The following is a 15,145-nucleotide window of genomic DNA, read 5'->3' on the forward strand; positions in this document are numbered from 1 at the left end:
CAAGCATAGACAGCTTCAAAAGGGGGTTGGATAAACATCTGGAGCAGAAGTCCATCAGCGGCTATTAGCGACAGTGTATTGTTGGAACTCTCTGTCTGGGACAGTGATGTTCTATATTCGTGGTGCTTGAGGGGGGGACAACAGTGGGAGGGCTTCTAGTATCCTGGCCCCACTGATAGACCTCCTGGTGCACCTTATTTTTTTGGCCACTGTGTGACACAGAATGTTGGACTGGATGGGCCACTGGCCTGATCCAACAGGGCTTCTCTTATGTTCTTATGTGACACAGAGTGTTGGACTGGAGCGGCCATTGGCCTAATCCAACAGGGCTCCTCTTATGTTCTTATGTAACACAGAGTGTTGGACTGGATGGGCCATTGGCCTGATCCAACAGGGCTTCTCTTATGTTCTTATGTGACACAGAATGTTGGACTGGATGGGCCACTGGCCTGATCCAACATGGCTTCTCTTATGTTCTTATGTGACACAGAGTGTTGGACTGGATGGGCCAGTGGCCTGATCCAACATGGCTTCTCTTATGTGTTTATGTGACACAGTGTTGGACTGGATGGGCCATTGGCCTGATCCAACAGGGCTTCGCTTGTGTTCTTATGTGACACGGAGTGTTGGACTGGGTGGGCCATTGGCCTGATCCAACATGCTTCTCTTATGTTTGGGGCAAATAATGCTCTGTCTTCTTGGTGCTTAGAAAGGGACAACAGTGGGAGGGCTTCTAGTGTCCTGGTCCCACTGATGGACCTCCTGGTGGCACCTTGTTTTTTTGGCCACTGTGTGACACAGAGTGTTGGACTGGATGGCCTGATCCAACATGGCTTCTCTTACGTTTGGGGCAAATGATGCTCTGTCTTCTTGGTGCTTGGGGAAGGGCAACAGTGGGAGGGCTTCCAGTGTCCTGGTCCCACTGATGGACCTCCTGATGGCATCTGGTTTTTTGGCCACTGTGTGACACAGAGTGTTGGACTGGATGGGCCACTGGCCTGATCCAACAGGGCTTCTCTTATGTTCTTATGTGACACAGAGTGTTGGACTGGATGGGCCACTGGCCTGATCCAACAGGGCTTCTCTTCTGTTCTTATGTGACTCAGAGTGTTGGACTGGATGGGCCACTGGCCTGATCCAACAGGGCTTCTCTTCTGTTCTTAAAAACTTGGCCAAATACTTCCGTTCAAGGAAGACCTCTCGTGGCCGCACACCCTGGCCTTTCCCTGACCTTCTGTGGAGCATGTAAATCCATGCTGGCGCATCTTTTTATCTATGGCAGCTGTTCTGCCAATAACGGTGGGAGGGAAAATGCTCCAGTTGGATGGGACGGTACGAATGAAAAATAGAGGCCCATAAAACTTCTCGCCCTCCGCCCACGTCCTGTAATGGCTCCAAGCAATCAGAGGAGGTTTTCGGGAGGGAGGCAGCCCGCCGGGAGGGGGGGGAGGAGGGGAAGCGCCGGAGAAGTATTAGGGCCGTGAGCCACTATTCATTTCACAAACTATAATTAATTTGATGTTTAGATTAATTTCTGATGCGCTCTCAAAGGTGCACGGAAAGCATTTTTCCTTTATTATAATGTTGATTACTTATTGGGGAGATAAATCTAACTGTCAGTTATGCACCGACTTCCCAAAAAACTTTCGGGCCTCGCAAGCATGTCTGCAGAGGGAACAGATGTTTGCCGCTCGGCAGTTAAAGGGACAGGCAGGCGTTTTCCCAGCCGCCCAGGGTGAAGGCGAGCACGCCCGGCTCTCCGTCCTGGTGACGGCAAAGGTGACGCTCTAAAAGAAATGCAAAAACTACGAGTCGGTGGATTCTAGGCCCAGTCTGGCTACTTGCCAAGGAAAGAATATTTCTCGCCCTTCTGGTTAAGAAACCAAATCTGAAAATCAAACCTAGCCAAGGCTTCGAGGGGTAAGGGCTAACCCTCTTTGATTAGGGTTCCGGGCAGTGACAACCAATACTCCCTCTACGCTGTGGAGACTCGTGAGCAAAAATTCTGCTTCGTGAGCTCCTGGCATGAAAGTTGTGAGCTACTGCATCAATTAGTTTGCTCTGGGGCCATTTTTCCTGCGCTAAGGCAAAAACGTGTGAGCTGGAGGCTAAAAATCTGTGAGCTAGCTCACATACAGCTTAGAGGGAACACTGGTGACAAGCAGTGGGAGAGTTGTGGGGGAATGGAAGAGTCACATAGAAAGAAAAACAAGGCCTCCTCTGCTTACAGAAAGTTTTTTTTCTATAGAGTTCCTGGCAATTCCTAGAGATACCCGGAAGTGGCAAAGGGTGGCTCTAGGAACAGCTGGAAACTCCTTGAGAAAATGGGGACGTTCTTGCCATACTCTACCAGGTCCTACTCAAGGGCCGTCCTCTCTTTCCCCAATCTGTGCCAACAAGGCTTGCCAGATTCCTGCTAGGTGGCCAAGTCCCTCTGCTGCGGAGGCAGGGGACTGCTCTCTCACGCATGCTTTGTGCGTGTGGCATGATGACATCACCTGGAAGTGATGTCGTCACTCCTGGGACATCATGCTGGGGATGCACTAGGACTCATGATAAAATATAGAGTCTCACCATGATTCCTGTACCGGGTCATAATCCCTGGAGCATCGCACCAAGTACGCTCTAGGGTTCGCGATAAAACTATAGTACCATAGAGATTTACCGTGAGTCCTAGAGTGTCCCCAGTGCAATGAGATCACGTCTGAGTGATGTCACCACACTGGGGACACTCTAGGACTCACGGTAAATCTCTGTGGTACTATAGTCTTATCACGGATCCTAGAGCGTCCCTGGTGCACTTCTGAGTGATGTCATCATGCCAGGGCGGCGCATGGTGATGGGGCTCTTCAGGGGCGGGGATACCCCAGCAGCCTGCTCCCTGCCAGCGGATTGGGGCCCTCCAGACCAGGGGATCCCCTGCCCCTGGGGGGAAATCGGCAGCCCTGATTCCTGCTGAGATTGAAGATCTCCTGCCCCCAGTGGGAGGGGGGCGGAATTAATCGCTGTTGATACAATGCAGTTCCATCACTTCAAGGGGAAACCCAGAAGTAAGGTCATGCCACTCTAGGAACTGACAGAAACTTTATGGTTTTTACCACAGAGTTTGCAGCGGTTCCTAGAGCGGTGTGATGTCACTTCTGGGTTTCCAACAGAAGTGATGTAACACCGGTCACCCATTCCCATACTCTTGCCAGTTGCCAATGGCTGGCTGGCAACTCTACAGCCAACCCTGCTTTTTGACTTATTCGTGTATTTACTTGTAAGGCATTATATGTAAGGCTGCCACAAATATCTGTACCACACCATACAAATCCTAGCATACACATCCTAGCAATTCAAAGGGAGAGAGAAGGGACACAAATGAATAGCTGAATACCATCTCCAGTTCCATCCAAAAGCAACTGAATGAATTGTGTAAATTATACATATACCATTCAAGCTAGTTTCAGATTGAATAGATTCATGTAGGATAAATCTGATCCAGCAGGGCTCTTCTGATGTTCTTATGAAGGCCTCAGCCTCTATGCCCTGTTATAGGCCCTTCAGGGGAATTGGTTGGCCGCTGTGTGAAACAGGAGGCTTGACTAATGGACCCTCACTGGTCTGATCCAGCAGGGCTCTTCTGATGTTCTTCTCAGGGGAAGGCCTCGGGCTCTCTGTCCGGTTGTAGGCCCTCCAGGGAAACTGGTTGGCCACTGTGTGAGACAGGATGCTGGACTAGATGGACCCTCACTGGTCTGATCCACGAAGGCCTCAGTCTCTATGCCTTGGCCTGCCAGAGAAACTGGATGGCCACTGTGTGAGACAGGATGCTGGATTGGATGGACTGCTGGACTGGACGGACCAATGATCTGATCCAGCAGGCCTCTTCTGATGTTCTGATGAAGGCCTCAGTCTCTCGGCTTCTGTTGTTGGCCCTCCAGAAGAACTGGCTGACCACTATGTGAGACAGGATACTGGATTAGATGGACTACTGGTCTGATCCAGCAGGGTTCTTCTGATGTTTTTATGTTCTTAAATTCCTGGAGATCTGGTGACAGAACCTGGGGAGAGACTTCTGTTTTTTCCTAGGCTAAATGGTCTACCAAGAAGAAGAATAAAAAAAGAGATTGGATTTATACCCTGCCTTTCACTGGAAATCTCTAAGCGGCTTACAATCTCCTTTCCCTCCCTCTCCCCACACCAGACACCTTGTGAGGTAGGTGGGGCTGAGAGAGCTCTTTTGAGAACTGCTCTTGAGAGAACAGCTCTGACAGAGTTATGACTGACCCAAGGTCACACCAAGCAGCTGCATGTGGAGGAGGAGGGGGGGGGGGGAATCAAACCTGCTTCTCCCAGATAGAGTCCACACACCTAACCACTGCACCAAGTTGGCTCTCTAGCCAAAAAGACTGTTCGTCTCGTATGTGCTACTGGACTCAAATTTTGATGTATTACATTTTTTGCATTTGTAAGATCTCCGAAAAGAAAGAGAAATCGCGGAAGAATTCTTACTTGTCATCCATAAACCAAGCAGAAGGTTCTTACTTGCCATCCATAAACCAAGCAGAATTGTGAGTTCTCTGCAATGCTCCTTCCAAGCCTTGTGGAGTCTTGTGAGCAAAAATTCTACTTTGTGAGCTGCTGCTATTCAGGCTGTGAGCTACTACATCAATTAGTTTGCTCTGGCTCTTTCCTTCCTTCCCCAGGGGACCTGAAGGGGGAGGAGCCTCAGCCAATAGAAGGAAGAGAGGATTGGCTCAGTAGCTCTGCTGGGCAATTGAGAGAGCCTGGCAAAGAAAACCCTCCCTTCCCCCTTCCTTCCCAAGGGAGGAGCCTCAGCTGATGGAGAAAATGGAGGTTTTGCTCTGAAGCACCTGTGGAATTGAGTAAGCCTTCTAAAGAAGAATTGGATTTATCTCCCGCTCTCCACTCTGAATTTCAGAGTCTCAGAGCGGCTCACAATCTCCTTTATCTTCCTCCCCCACAACAGACACCCTGTGAGGTGGGTGGGGCTGAGAGGGCTCTCACAGCAGCTGCCCTTTCAAGGACAAGTCCTAGGAGAGCTAGGGCTGACCCAAGGCCATTCCAGCAGCTGCAAGCGGAGGAGTGGGGAGTCAAACCCGGTTCTCCCAGATAAGAGTCCGCACACTTAACCCCTACACCAAACTGGCTCTCAAGTTGTTATGCAGAATGAAGCAAGAATGCGGGAGAAGGAGGCAGACGACAGTCAGTTGCTCGTGGGCCTGATAGGAACCATCTGGGGGCCTGATTTGGCTCCTGGGCTGCACGTTTGACACCCCTGCTCAAGGACATTGCTTATCGCGATTTGTTAAAGAAAATCATAGAGAGAGACTTTTGTGAAGAGCGAAAATGCAAAGAGCAGGTGGTTTGTTAAGATTGCAACAGAATGAATTGCTATCTCACAGTTGTAGTTTGGTGTCTATTCTCCACATCCAGCTGTTGGCTGGAGAATCTCCTGGGTTTAAAACTGCTCTCCAGAAACAGAGATCAATTCACCTGCAGAAAACGGCCACTTCGGAAGGTGTTGTCAATGGCACTATACCCCCTTGAAGTCCTCCCTCCCCAAACCCCATCCTCATAAGAACATAAGAGAAGCCATGTTGGATCAGGCCAGTGGCCCATCCAGTCCAACACTCTGAGTCACATAAGAACATAAGAGAACCCAGTTTGGTGTAGTGGTTAAGTGTGCAGACTCTTATCTGGGAGAACCGGGTTTGATTCCCCACTCCTCCACTTACACCTGCTGGAATGGCCTTGGGTCCGCCATAGCTCTGGCAGAGTTGTCCTTGAAAGGGCAGCTGCTGTGAGAGCCCTCTCCAGCCCCACCCACCTCACAGGGTGTCTGTTGTAGGGGAGGAAGGTAAAGGAGATTGTGAGCCGCTCTGAGACGCTTCGGAGTGGAGGGCGGGATATAAATCCAATATCTTCTTCTTCTTCTCTTGGATCAGGCCAATGGCCCATCCAGTCCAACACTCTGTGTCACATAAGAACATAAGAGAAGCCATGTTGGATCAGGCCAATGGCCCATCCAGTCCAATACTCTGAGTCACATAAGAACATAAGAGAAGCCATGTTGGATCAGGCCAATGGCCCATCCAGTCCAACACTCTGAGTCACATAAGAACATAAGAGAAGCCATGTTGGATCAGGCCAATGGCCCATCCAGTCCAACACTCTGTGTCACATAGTTGCCAAAAAAATTATTTATATACACATACATACACACACACACACACACACACACACACCCATATATATATATATAAATACAGTGGCTAATAGCCACTGATGGACCTCTGCTCCATATTTTTATCTAACCCCCTCTTGAAGCTGGCTATGCTTTCAGCCGCCACCACCTCCTATGGCAGTGAATTCCACACGTTAATCACCCTTTGGGTGAAGAAAGACTTCCTTTTATCTGTTTTAACCTGACTGCTCAGTAATTTCATTGAATGCCCACGAGTTCTCGTATTGTGAGAAAGGGAGAAAAGTACTTCTTTCTCTACTCTCTCCATCCCATGCATAATCTTGTAAACCTCTATCATGTCACCCCGCAGTCGACGTTTCTCCAAGCTAAAAAGCCCAAGCGTTTTAACCTTTCTTCATAGGGAAAGTGTTCCAAACCTTTAATCATTCTAATTGCCCTTTTCTGCACTTTTTCCAATGCTATAATATCTTTTTGGCGGTGTGGTGTCCAGAATTGCACACAGTACTCCAAATGAGACCGCACCATCGATTTATACAGGGGCATTATGATACTGGCTGATTTGTTTTCAATTCCCTTCCTAATAATTCCCAGCATGGCGTTGGCCTTTTTTATTGCAATCACACACTTATTGTAAAACACAACCGTGATAGAATAACATGTTGGCTTATCACTATTTGTTAAAGAAAATTATACAGAGAGACTTTTGTGAAGAGTGAAAATGCAAAATCTCCACCCCAGCGAAGAGCTGGGAACTCTACCCACTTCTGGGTAGTAGGCATGAATTAGAATCATTATTATTTATTTATTTTATTTTAGTAAATTTCTATTCCGCCCCTTCCCCGTAGGGCTTAGGGCGGAGTACAACATAGAATAAAACAATAAAAATACAATAAAAACGTTTTATAAACAGGCAACTCAACAGCGCTCGGATTACCATGACATCGCATATTGCCCAGCGTAGCCATCTCCAATCATGATATCTCGTAGGGATGGCAGTTTTTATTCTAGTTTCTAGCACAGATGACAGTGCTGCCCGGGGAGGCCGACCAGATCAAGAAGAGACGCCTGCAGCTTCAGCTAAAAGCCTGGAATCATAGAGTTGGAAGGGACCCCAAGGGTCCTCTAGTCCAACCCCCTGCATAGGGTTGCCAATCCCCAGGTGAGGGCAGGGGATCCCCCGGTTTGGAGGCCCTCCCCCCGCTTCAGGGTCGTCAGAAAGCGGGGGGAGGGGAGGGAAATGTCTGCTGGGAACTCTGTTATTCCCTATGGAGATTTATTCCATAGAAAATCATGGAGAATTGATCCACGGGTATCTGGGGCTCGGGGGGGGGGGCTGTTCTTTGGGGTAGAGGCACCAAATTTTCAATATAGCATCTAGTGCCTCTCCCCAAAATACCCACCAAGTTTCAAAAAGATTGGACCAGGGGGTCCAATTCTTTGAGCCCCAAAAGAAGGTGCCCCTATCCTTCCTTATTTCCTATGGAAGGAAGGCATTGAAAAGGTGTGCTGTACCTTTAAATGTGATGGCCAGAACTCCCTTTGGAGTTCAATGATGCTTGTCACAGCCTTGATCTTGGCTCCACCCTCAAAGTCTCCTGGCTCCACCCCCACAGTCCCCAGATATTTCTTGAATTGGACTTGGCAACCCTACCCCTGCACAATGCAGGAAACTCACAAACACCTCCCCCTAAATCCACAGGGTCCTCATTGCTATCAGATGGTGGCCATCTAACCTCTGTTGAAATAACTCCAAGGAAGGAGAGCCCGCCACCTCCCGAGGAAGCCTGTTTCACTGAGGAACCGCTCTGTCAGGAAGTTTTCCCTAATGTTCAGTCAGAAATTCTTTTGATTTAATTTCAACCCGTTGGTTCTGGTCCTACCTTCTGGAGCCACAGAGAACAATTCCACCCCATCCTCTCTAGGACAGCCCTTCAAGGACTTGAAGATGGTGATCCTATCACCTCTCAGCTGCCTCCTCAACCAGTTTGGTGTAGTGGTTAAGTGTGCGGACTCTTATCTGGGAGTACCGGGTTTGATTCCCCACTCCTCCACTTGCACCTGCTGGAATGGCCTTGGGTCAGCCATAGCTCTGGCAGAGGTTGTCCTTGAAAGGGCAGCTGCTGTGAGAGCCCTCTCCAGCCCCACCCACCTCACAGGGTGTCTGTTGTGGGGAAGGAAGGTAAAGGAGATTGTGAGCCACTCTGAGACTCTTCGGAGTGGAGGGCGGGATATAAATCCAATATCTTCTTCTATCTTCTTCTTCTCCTCTCCCGGCTAAACATGCCCAGCTCCTTCAGCCTTTCTTCATAGGACTTGGTCTCCAGACCTCTCACCGTTAAACGACCGTCTGGCAGGGCCAGCTACGTCCGCCTTCCTTCCTTTGCAGGATTAGCATCTACTGGAAAGGTTGTCAGCTCCAGGCTGTGAAATTCCTGTGGAAGTATGGGTCTGAGGAGAGGTGGAACCTCCACAAGAAATAGTGGTATCAAGTCCCCCCCCCCCCCAAAAAAAGCAGCCACTGCTTCTGAGGGAACTGATCACTGTTACCTGGATCAGTTGTAATTCTGGGAGATCTCCAGCTCCCACCTGGAGGCTGGCAATCCAGGAAGATCCTGACTTATACCCCCTCTAAGCTGTGGAGACTCATGAGGTAAAATTCTACTTTGGGAGTTACTGGCAGGGCTTTTTTTTAGCAGGAACACACAGGAACGCAGTTCCGGCTGGCTTGGTGTCAGAAGGTCTGGCCAAATGAGCTCCTGCTGGGTTTTTTTCTACCAAAAAAGTTCTGGTTTCTGTCATTCGAGCTGTGAGCTCCTGCATCAGTTTGTTTGCTCTGGGGTCATTTTTCCCGAGCTAAGGCAATAATGGTGAGCCGGAGGCTGAAAAATCTGTGAGCTAGCTCACACTAACTCGGCTTAGAGGGAACACTGTTGAGTTGTTTCCCGATAAGTCTGAACTGCGTAGTTAGGCGGAGAACAAGCCTAGATATCTTTTCGGTTCCTTCTGCAACTTCATCAGCTGCCCTTTCCGTGGCTGTTGCAGCGTCCAACGTAGTCCTCCACTCGCCCTTCGTTTCCCTCCCCCAAGCTCGGTTGGAACGGCCAAGCTACGGGCAGAACGGCACTGCTGAGCATTCCCGTCCATCTGTGCTGCAGAGGGGAAAGTGCCGTTCCAGCAATTTCCTTCCCACGTGGGCCGGATATCATCCTCCAAGCCAAGGAGAGCCAGTAGGGTTGCCAACCCCCAGGTGGGGGCAGGGGATCCCCCGGGTTGGAGGCCCTCCCCCCGCTTCTGGGGCATCAGAAAGCGGGGGGGGGGAGGGGAGGGAAGGGAAATACCTGCTGGGGACTTTATTATTCCCTATGGAGATGTATTCCCATAGGAAATAATGGAGAATGGATCCACGGGTATCTGGGGCTCTGGGGAGGCTGTTTTTTGAGGTAGTGGCCCCAAATTTGCAGCGTAGCATCTGGTGCCTCTCCCCAAAATATCCTCCAAGTTTCAAAAACATTGGACCAGGGGGTTCAATTCTATGTGCCCCAAAAGAAGGTACCCCTATCCATTATTTCCTATGGAAGGAAGGCATTTAAAAAATGTTCAATCCCTTGAAATCTGATGGGCAGAACTCCCTTTGGAGTTCAATTATGCTTGTCACACCCTTGTCCCTGGCTCCACCCCCAATGTCTCCTGGCCCCACCCCCAAAGTCTCCTGGCCCCACCCCCAAAGTCCCCAGATATTTCTTGAATTGGACTTGGCAACCCTAAGAGCCAGTTTGGTGTAGTGATTAAGTGTGTGGACTCTTATCTGGGAGAACCGGGCTTGATTCCCCACTCCTCCACTTGCACCTGCCGGAATGGCCTTAAGAACATAAGAGAAGCCATGTTGGATCAGGCCAATGGCCCATCCAGTCTAACACTCTGTGTCACACAGTAGCCAAAAAAACCAAGTGCCATCAGGAGGTCCACCAGTGGGGCTAGAAGCCCTCCCACTGTGAATAATAATAATAACAATAATAATAAATTTTATTTATATCCCGCCCTCCCCACCTCGGCAGGCTCAGGGCGGCTAACAACATTTTATAAAAACATACAGTAGTTAAAAGCCTTTAGATTTAACAATATAAAACATTAAACACTAAACTTAACAACATTAAGTTGCACCAAGGCATGGCCTTGGGTCAGCCATAGCTCTCATAGGAGTTGTCCTTGAACAGGCAGCTGCTGTGAGAGCTCTCTCAGCCCCACCTGCCTCACAGAGTCTGTTGTGTGTGTGGTGGGGGGGAAGGTAAAGGAGATTGTGACCACTCTGAGATTCAGAGAATAGAGCAGGATATAAATCCGATATATTTTCTTCTTCAAGGTTTGTGGATCAGCCAGTTTGCTGGACTCTCCCTTTGAATAAGACTCCCCGTATTTTACTCTTGGCAACTTTGCCGAACAAGGGAGATCGGCCGCCCAGAGCTGCAGGCCTTGCAGATTTCTGGATCCTTTACTGCCCTGCTAAATCATTTATTTAATGTAGCCTTTTTTACATAATCCCTGGGAAAAAATACATAAAATAGATTTATCACAGCGAACCCCCCCCCCACCTCGTCCTCCTCCCCACCTTCTTCAGCCTGGTACATATATTTCTCTGATTATTAATTAACGTGGGCACGGAAAGAGCTTGGAGCATTTAACCTCTCATTTTCTCTCTGCCTCTTTGGCATACTGAGATGAGTGAGGTTTGGCTGGGCCTTTGCAGGCTAAGCGCCCTCGAAAAGTTTCCCACCTGAAATCATCCTCTTAACAAAGGTTTGATTGTTTTTAATTGGGTCTCTCGATCTCAGGATCCTCAGTGTTACCAAGATTTTTTTTTTCTTAACCAGCACTTGCTCCTGTGCAGCGTAACCCACAAACGCGTGCTGATTCAGGTTCCCAACTCTATGCAGGGAAATTCCTGGAGGTTTGGGGGTGGAGCTTGTGGAGAGTGGAGGTTGGGGAAAGGCATGAGCTCAACAGGGATGTGATGTCATAGAGTCCACCCTCTAAAGCAGCCATTTCCTCCCGGAGGAACAAATCTCTTGAAATTGACTTATAGTGACCCCATAGAGTTTCCAAGGCAAGTTATTAAGGAGAGCTGGTAAGAACATAAGAGAAGCCATATTGGATCAGGCCAATGACCCATCCAGTCCAACACTCTGTGTCACATAAGAACATAAGAGGAGCCATGTTGGATCAGGCCAATGGCCCATCCAGTCCAACACTCTGTGTCACATAAGGACATAAGAGAAGCCCTGTTGGATCAGGCCAATGACCCATCCAGTCCAACACTCTGTGTCACACAGTGGCCAAAAAAACCCGGTGCCATGAGAAGGTCCATCAGTGGGACCAAGACACTAGATGCTGGTGGTGACGTGGAACCTCCATGTTCAGAGGCACTCAGCCTCTGGATTCCAATGCCAGGAACCAACATCAGGGGAAGGCCTAGGCCGCTATGCCATGTTCTTGACCCTCCAGAGAAATTGGTTGGCCACTGTGTGAGACAGGATGCTGGACTAGATGGGCCACTGTTCTGATCCAGCAGGGCTCCTCTTGGGTTCTTATGAAGGCCTCAGCCTCTCTGCCCTGTTGTTGGCCCCTGTGTGAGACAGGAGGCTGGACTCGATGGACCACTGCTCTGATCCAGCAGGGCTCCTCTTGGGTTCTTATGAAGGCCTCAGCCTCTCTGCCCTGTTGTTGGCCCTCCAGAGGAACTGGTTGGCCCCTGTGTGAGACAGGAGGCTGAACTAGATGGACCACTGTTCTGATCCAGCAGGGCTCCTCTTGGGTTCTTATGAAGGCCTCAGCCTCTCTGCCCTGTTGTTGGCCCTCCAGAGGAACTGGTTGGCCCCTGTGTGAGACAGGAGGCTGAACTAGATGGACCACTGGTTTGATCCAGCAGGGCTCTTACATTCTTATCTTCTTAGACTCTTGGTTCATCAGGGACAGTATTGTCTATATGGACAGGCAGCAGTTCTCAGGATCTCTGGTAGAGGTCCTTCTAATCCCCTACAATCTCATCCTTTAAACTGGAGATGCCAGGGATACGAACATAAGAACATGTTGGATCAGGCCAGTGGCCCATCCAGTCCTACGCTCTGTGTCACAGAAGAACATAAGAGAAGCCATGTTGGAACAGGCCAATGGCCTATCCAGTCCTACACTCTGTGTCACACAGTGGCCCAAAAAACCAGGCACCATCAGGAGATCCACCAGTGGGGCCAGGACACTAGAAGCCCTCCCACTGTTGCCCTCACCACCCAAGCACCAAGAATACTGAGCATCGCTGCCACAGACAGAGAGTTCCATCTATATCCTGTGGTTAAGTGCTACTGATGGACCTCTGCTCCATATGTTCACCCAATCCCCTCTTGAAGCCATCTATGCTTTGAACCTGGGACCTTCTGCACACCAAGCCCTGAGCCTCAGCCTTCCGCCAGCTATTAACTTTGTCCTGCTTCCCATCTCAGCCTAGGCTTCAATGGCATCGGGAGTCCATTCACGCCACTGTTCACGCCTCCTGAAATTTGCTCTGCCGGAGACCCTCTAGCAACATCTCTGGCAACGCCCATCTCCCCCCAGTTCCTCTGCCCACCCACTCTTCATGTCCATCCTGAAAGTGGTCTTGTGTGTGGTTGTTAAGTCCCGCGGCCCTCTTCAGCTGGTTGAACCCTGCGCCTTGCCTCGTGTTTTGACAGGTTTTGTGAGTTTTGACAATCCTGCCAGCGCCCAAGCTGCCATCCAGGCCATGAACGGCTTCCAGATTGGCATGAAGAGGCTGAAAGTGCAACTGAAGAGGCCGAAGGATGCTAACCGCCCCTACTGAAGCATGGTGGGAAACACTGGATAAGCAAGGTCTAGCACAGGTAACTGTTCAAGGGGGGTGGGCAGGGACCATCACCTGTCGTCCAGTAGCATCTCTCGTGTTGTGGATCCTAACCGTTCAATCTCTCAGGTTCTCTAACACCTTCCTTCTCCTCTAGAGCCATACTAGGAGCATATCCATGAAACAGGATCTGGCCCTGCGAACCTAACCGCTGGGGATGGAACAGGAGACAAAACGATAGGTCTGGTGGTCTTGCATTTCTTGGGCCATCCATTTTGTCAAGCTTCTTCCTCCAGCTGAAGGGAGGGGATGGTTCTGAAAAATGAGATCATCTTTCCTATTCGGAGACGGTTTCTCTCTCTGGGGCTAGCTCGATTGTTTAAACTGAGCAGACCGAAAGGGGCAGTAGAAGAAGTCTGTGGCTTCCTGTATCATGGGGACGTCCGCATAGACCGTATCCTCCCACCACACGGAGACCCCGTCACTACCACTGTTCCCCGTCACCGCGGGCTGAAAAGGCTGAAGGGAACAATCCAGTAGTTGAATCCACTATTGGAATGGCAAAGAGGGGAGCGGCAGCTCTTCTGGAAGGGCGGGCAAAGCTTAGCAGGGTGTTCTTTCAGAAGTCTTGTTCATTCCAGCGGCATCACCATTGAATTGTGATTTTATTTTTTTTTTGGTGGTCAGCAGTTGCGGAAAGACACGTAAGTTAGATTGCGGTTTTAGTAGAGCAGGAGAAGCCGTTCTGTTTATAACACTCTCTAGTTCTGTTACAAACTCGTGGAAACATTTCTCGTTCCTCATCTGGAGCCACCATGACAACACGATGTCTTCTCCCCGGGATGATAAAAGGGGGCTGCTCCACCAGGTGGTCTGCACATTTGTGTCTTGCAAAAAAGCAATAGTTGGCCGACGAAGACCACAGCTGTCATAGGCAACTTCTTCAGGGCCAATGGCCGCTGGAATATGGCGTTCTTGATCTGAGCAACCATCTTGTAGGGCAGGGTTCCCCAACATGGTGCCCACTGACACCTTTCCCAGTGCCCAGCAAGTGTTTTTAGGTTGTGGGCAGTGCCAGGTGGGGCTTTTGCCCAGCAAACCTTCTGATTTGCCACTGGAGAATTGATTGGCTGTGCAGCTGCCCCCACTGCATCTTCACTGTGTGACTGAAGGTAAACTGTGGCAGCCATTTTGTGGCTGGCTCCATCGCCTGCCGTAGCTATTTCGTGACTGGACCTGCCACACTGTGTCATAATTCTACAGGCACCCACAGGCTCAAAAAGGTCAGGGGAGCACCAAGCTAGCTGTTGAGCGCCCCAAATGCTATTACAACCTTCATCTTGCTCATTGGGGAAGATTATTACCTCAGTCTTACCTAGAAAGGTGAGGGGGAAATTAGGAGGAAAAGTAAGCCATATCCCAAATTATAGTAGTGCCCATGTCAGCAGTGCCGGTTTTGAGTCAAAGTAGAATAAGAATGTTAGGGAGGTATATATATTCTATATTTAAATATGCCAACTAATCCTCCTTATGGGGCAATATCCCTTCACTCACCAGGCGCAGAATATCCCACCTCTTCTTCTGTAGCAGAGTCTGTGGTTGAGTCCAGTGTGGAATCATATCATTCCACACACGTACTTGCTTAAGTAACATTGAACGTTGTTTATTAACTATATAAAAAGATAAGGGTTCAAGCACCAGTCATTTCATTTCCGATTCTGGGGTGACGTCGCATCACGACGTTTTTACGGCAGGCTTTTCATGGGGCGGTTTGCCATTGCCTTCCCCAGTCATCTATGCTTCCCCCCCCCCCCCCAGCAAGCTGGGTACTCATTTGACAGACCTCGGAAGGATGGAAGGCTGAGTCAACCTTGAGCCAGCTACCTGAACCCAGCTTCTGTTGGGATCGAACTCAGGTCACGAGCAGAGAGCTCGGACTGCAGCTTTACCACTCTATGCCCCGGGGCTCCTAACTATATATTGACTATATGCAGTGAAGCAAATAGTAAGCTGAGAGAGAAAACGTGCGGCAAACAGCAGCAGTTACTTCTCCAACGGACAGAAAAGAACGTTCGCTCACGGCA

At 49.6% G+C, this 15,145-nt stretch overlaps 1 protein-coding gene across 16 annotated transcripts in view; it reads left to right on the forward strand.

Annotated features, from left to right (window-relative positions):
• CELF4 (CUGBP Elav-like family member 4) overlaps window positions 1–15,145 on the forward strand; it is a 1,320,822-nt gene that overhangs the window by 1,271,017 nt on the left and 34,660 nt on the right. For all 16 annotated transcript variants that reach the window (XR_009555289.1, XM_060236227.1, XM_060236234.1 and 13 more), the window contains one exon: window positions 12,934–13,101. Coding sequence is in view for 15 of the 16 variants with exons in the window: in XM_060236227.1 (XP_060092210.1) it covers window positions 12,934–13,061 (128 nt within the window). In the remaining variant the exon portion in view is untranslated. The remainder of the gene's footprint in view (window positions 1–12,933; window positions 13,102–15,145) is intronic.

Source organism: Heteronotia binoei, chromosome 4 (assembly GCF_032191835.1).
Source record: "Heteronotia binoei isolate CCM8104 ecotype False Entrance Well chromosome 4, APGP_CSIRO_Hbin_v1, whole genome shotgun sequence".
NCBI lineage: Eukaryota > Metazoa > Chordata > Lepidosauria > Squamata > Gekkonidae > Heteronotia > Heteronotia binoei.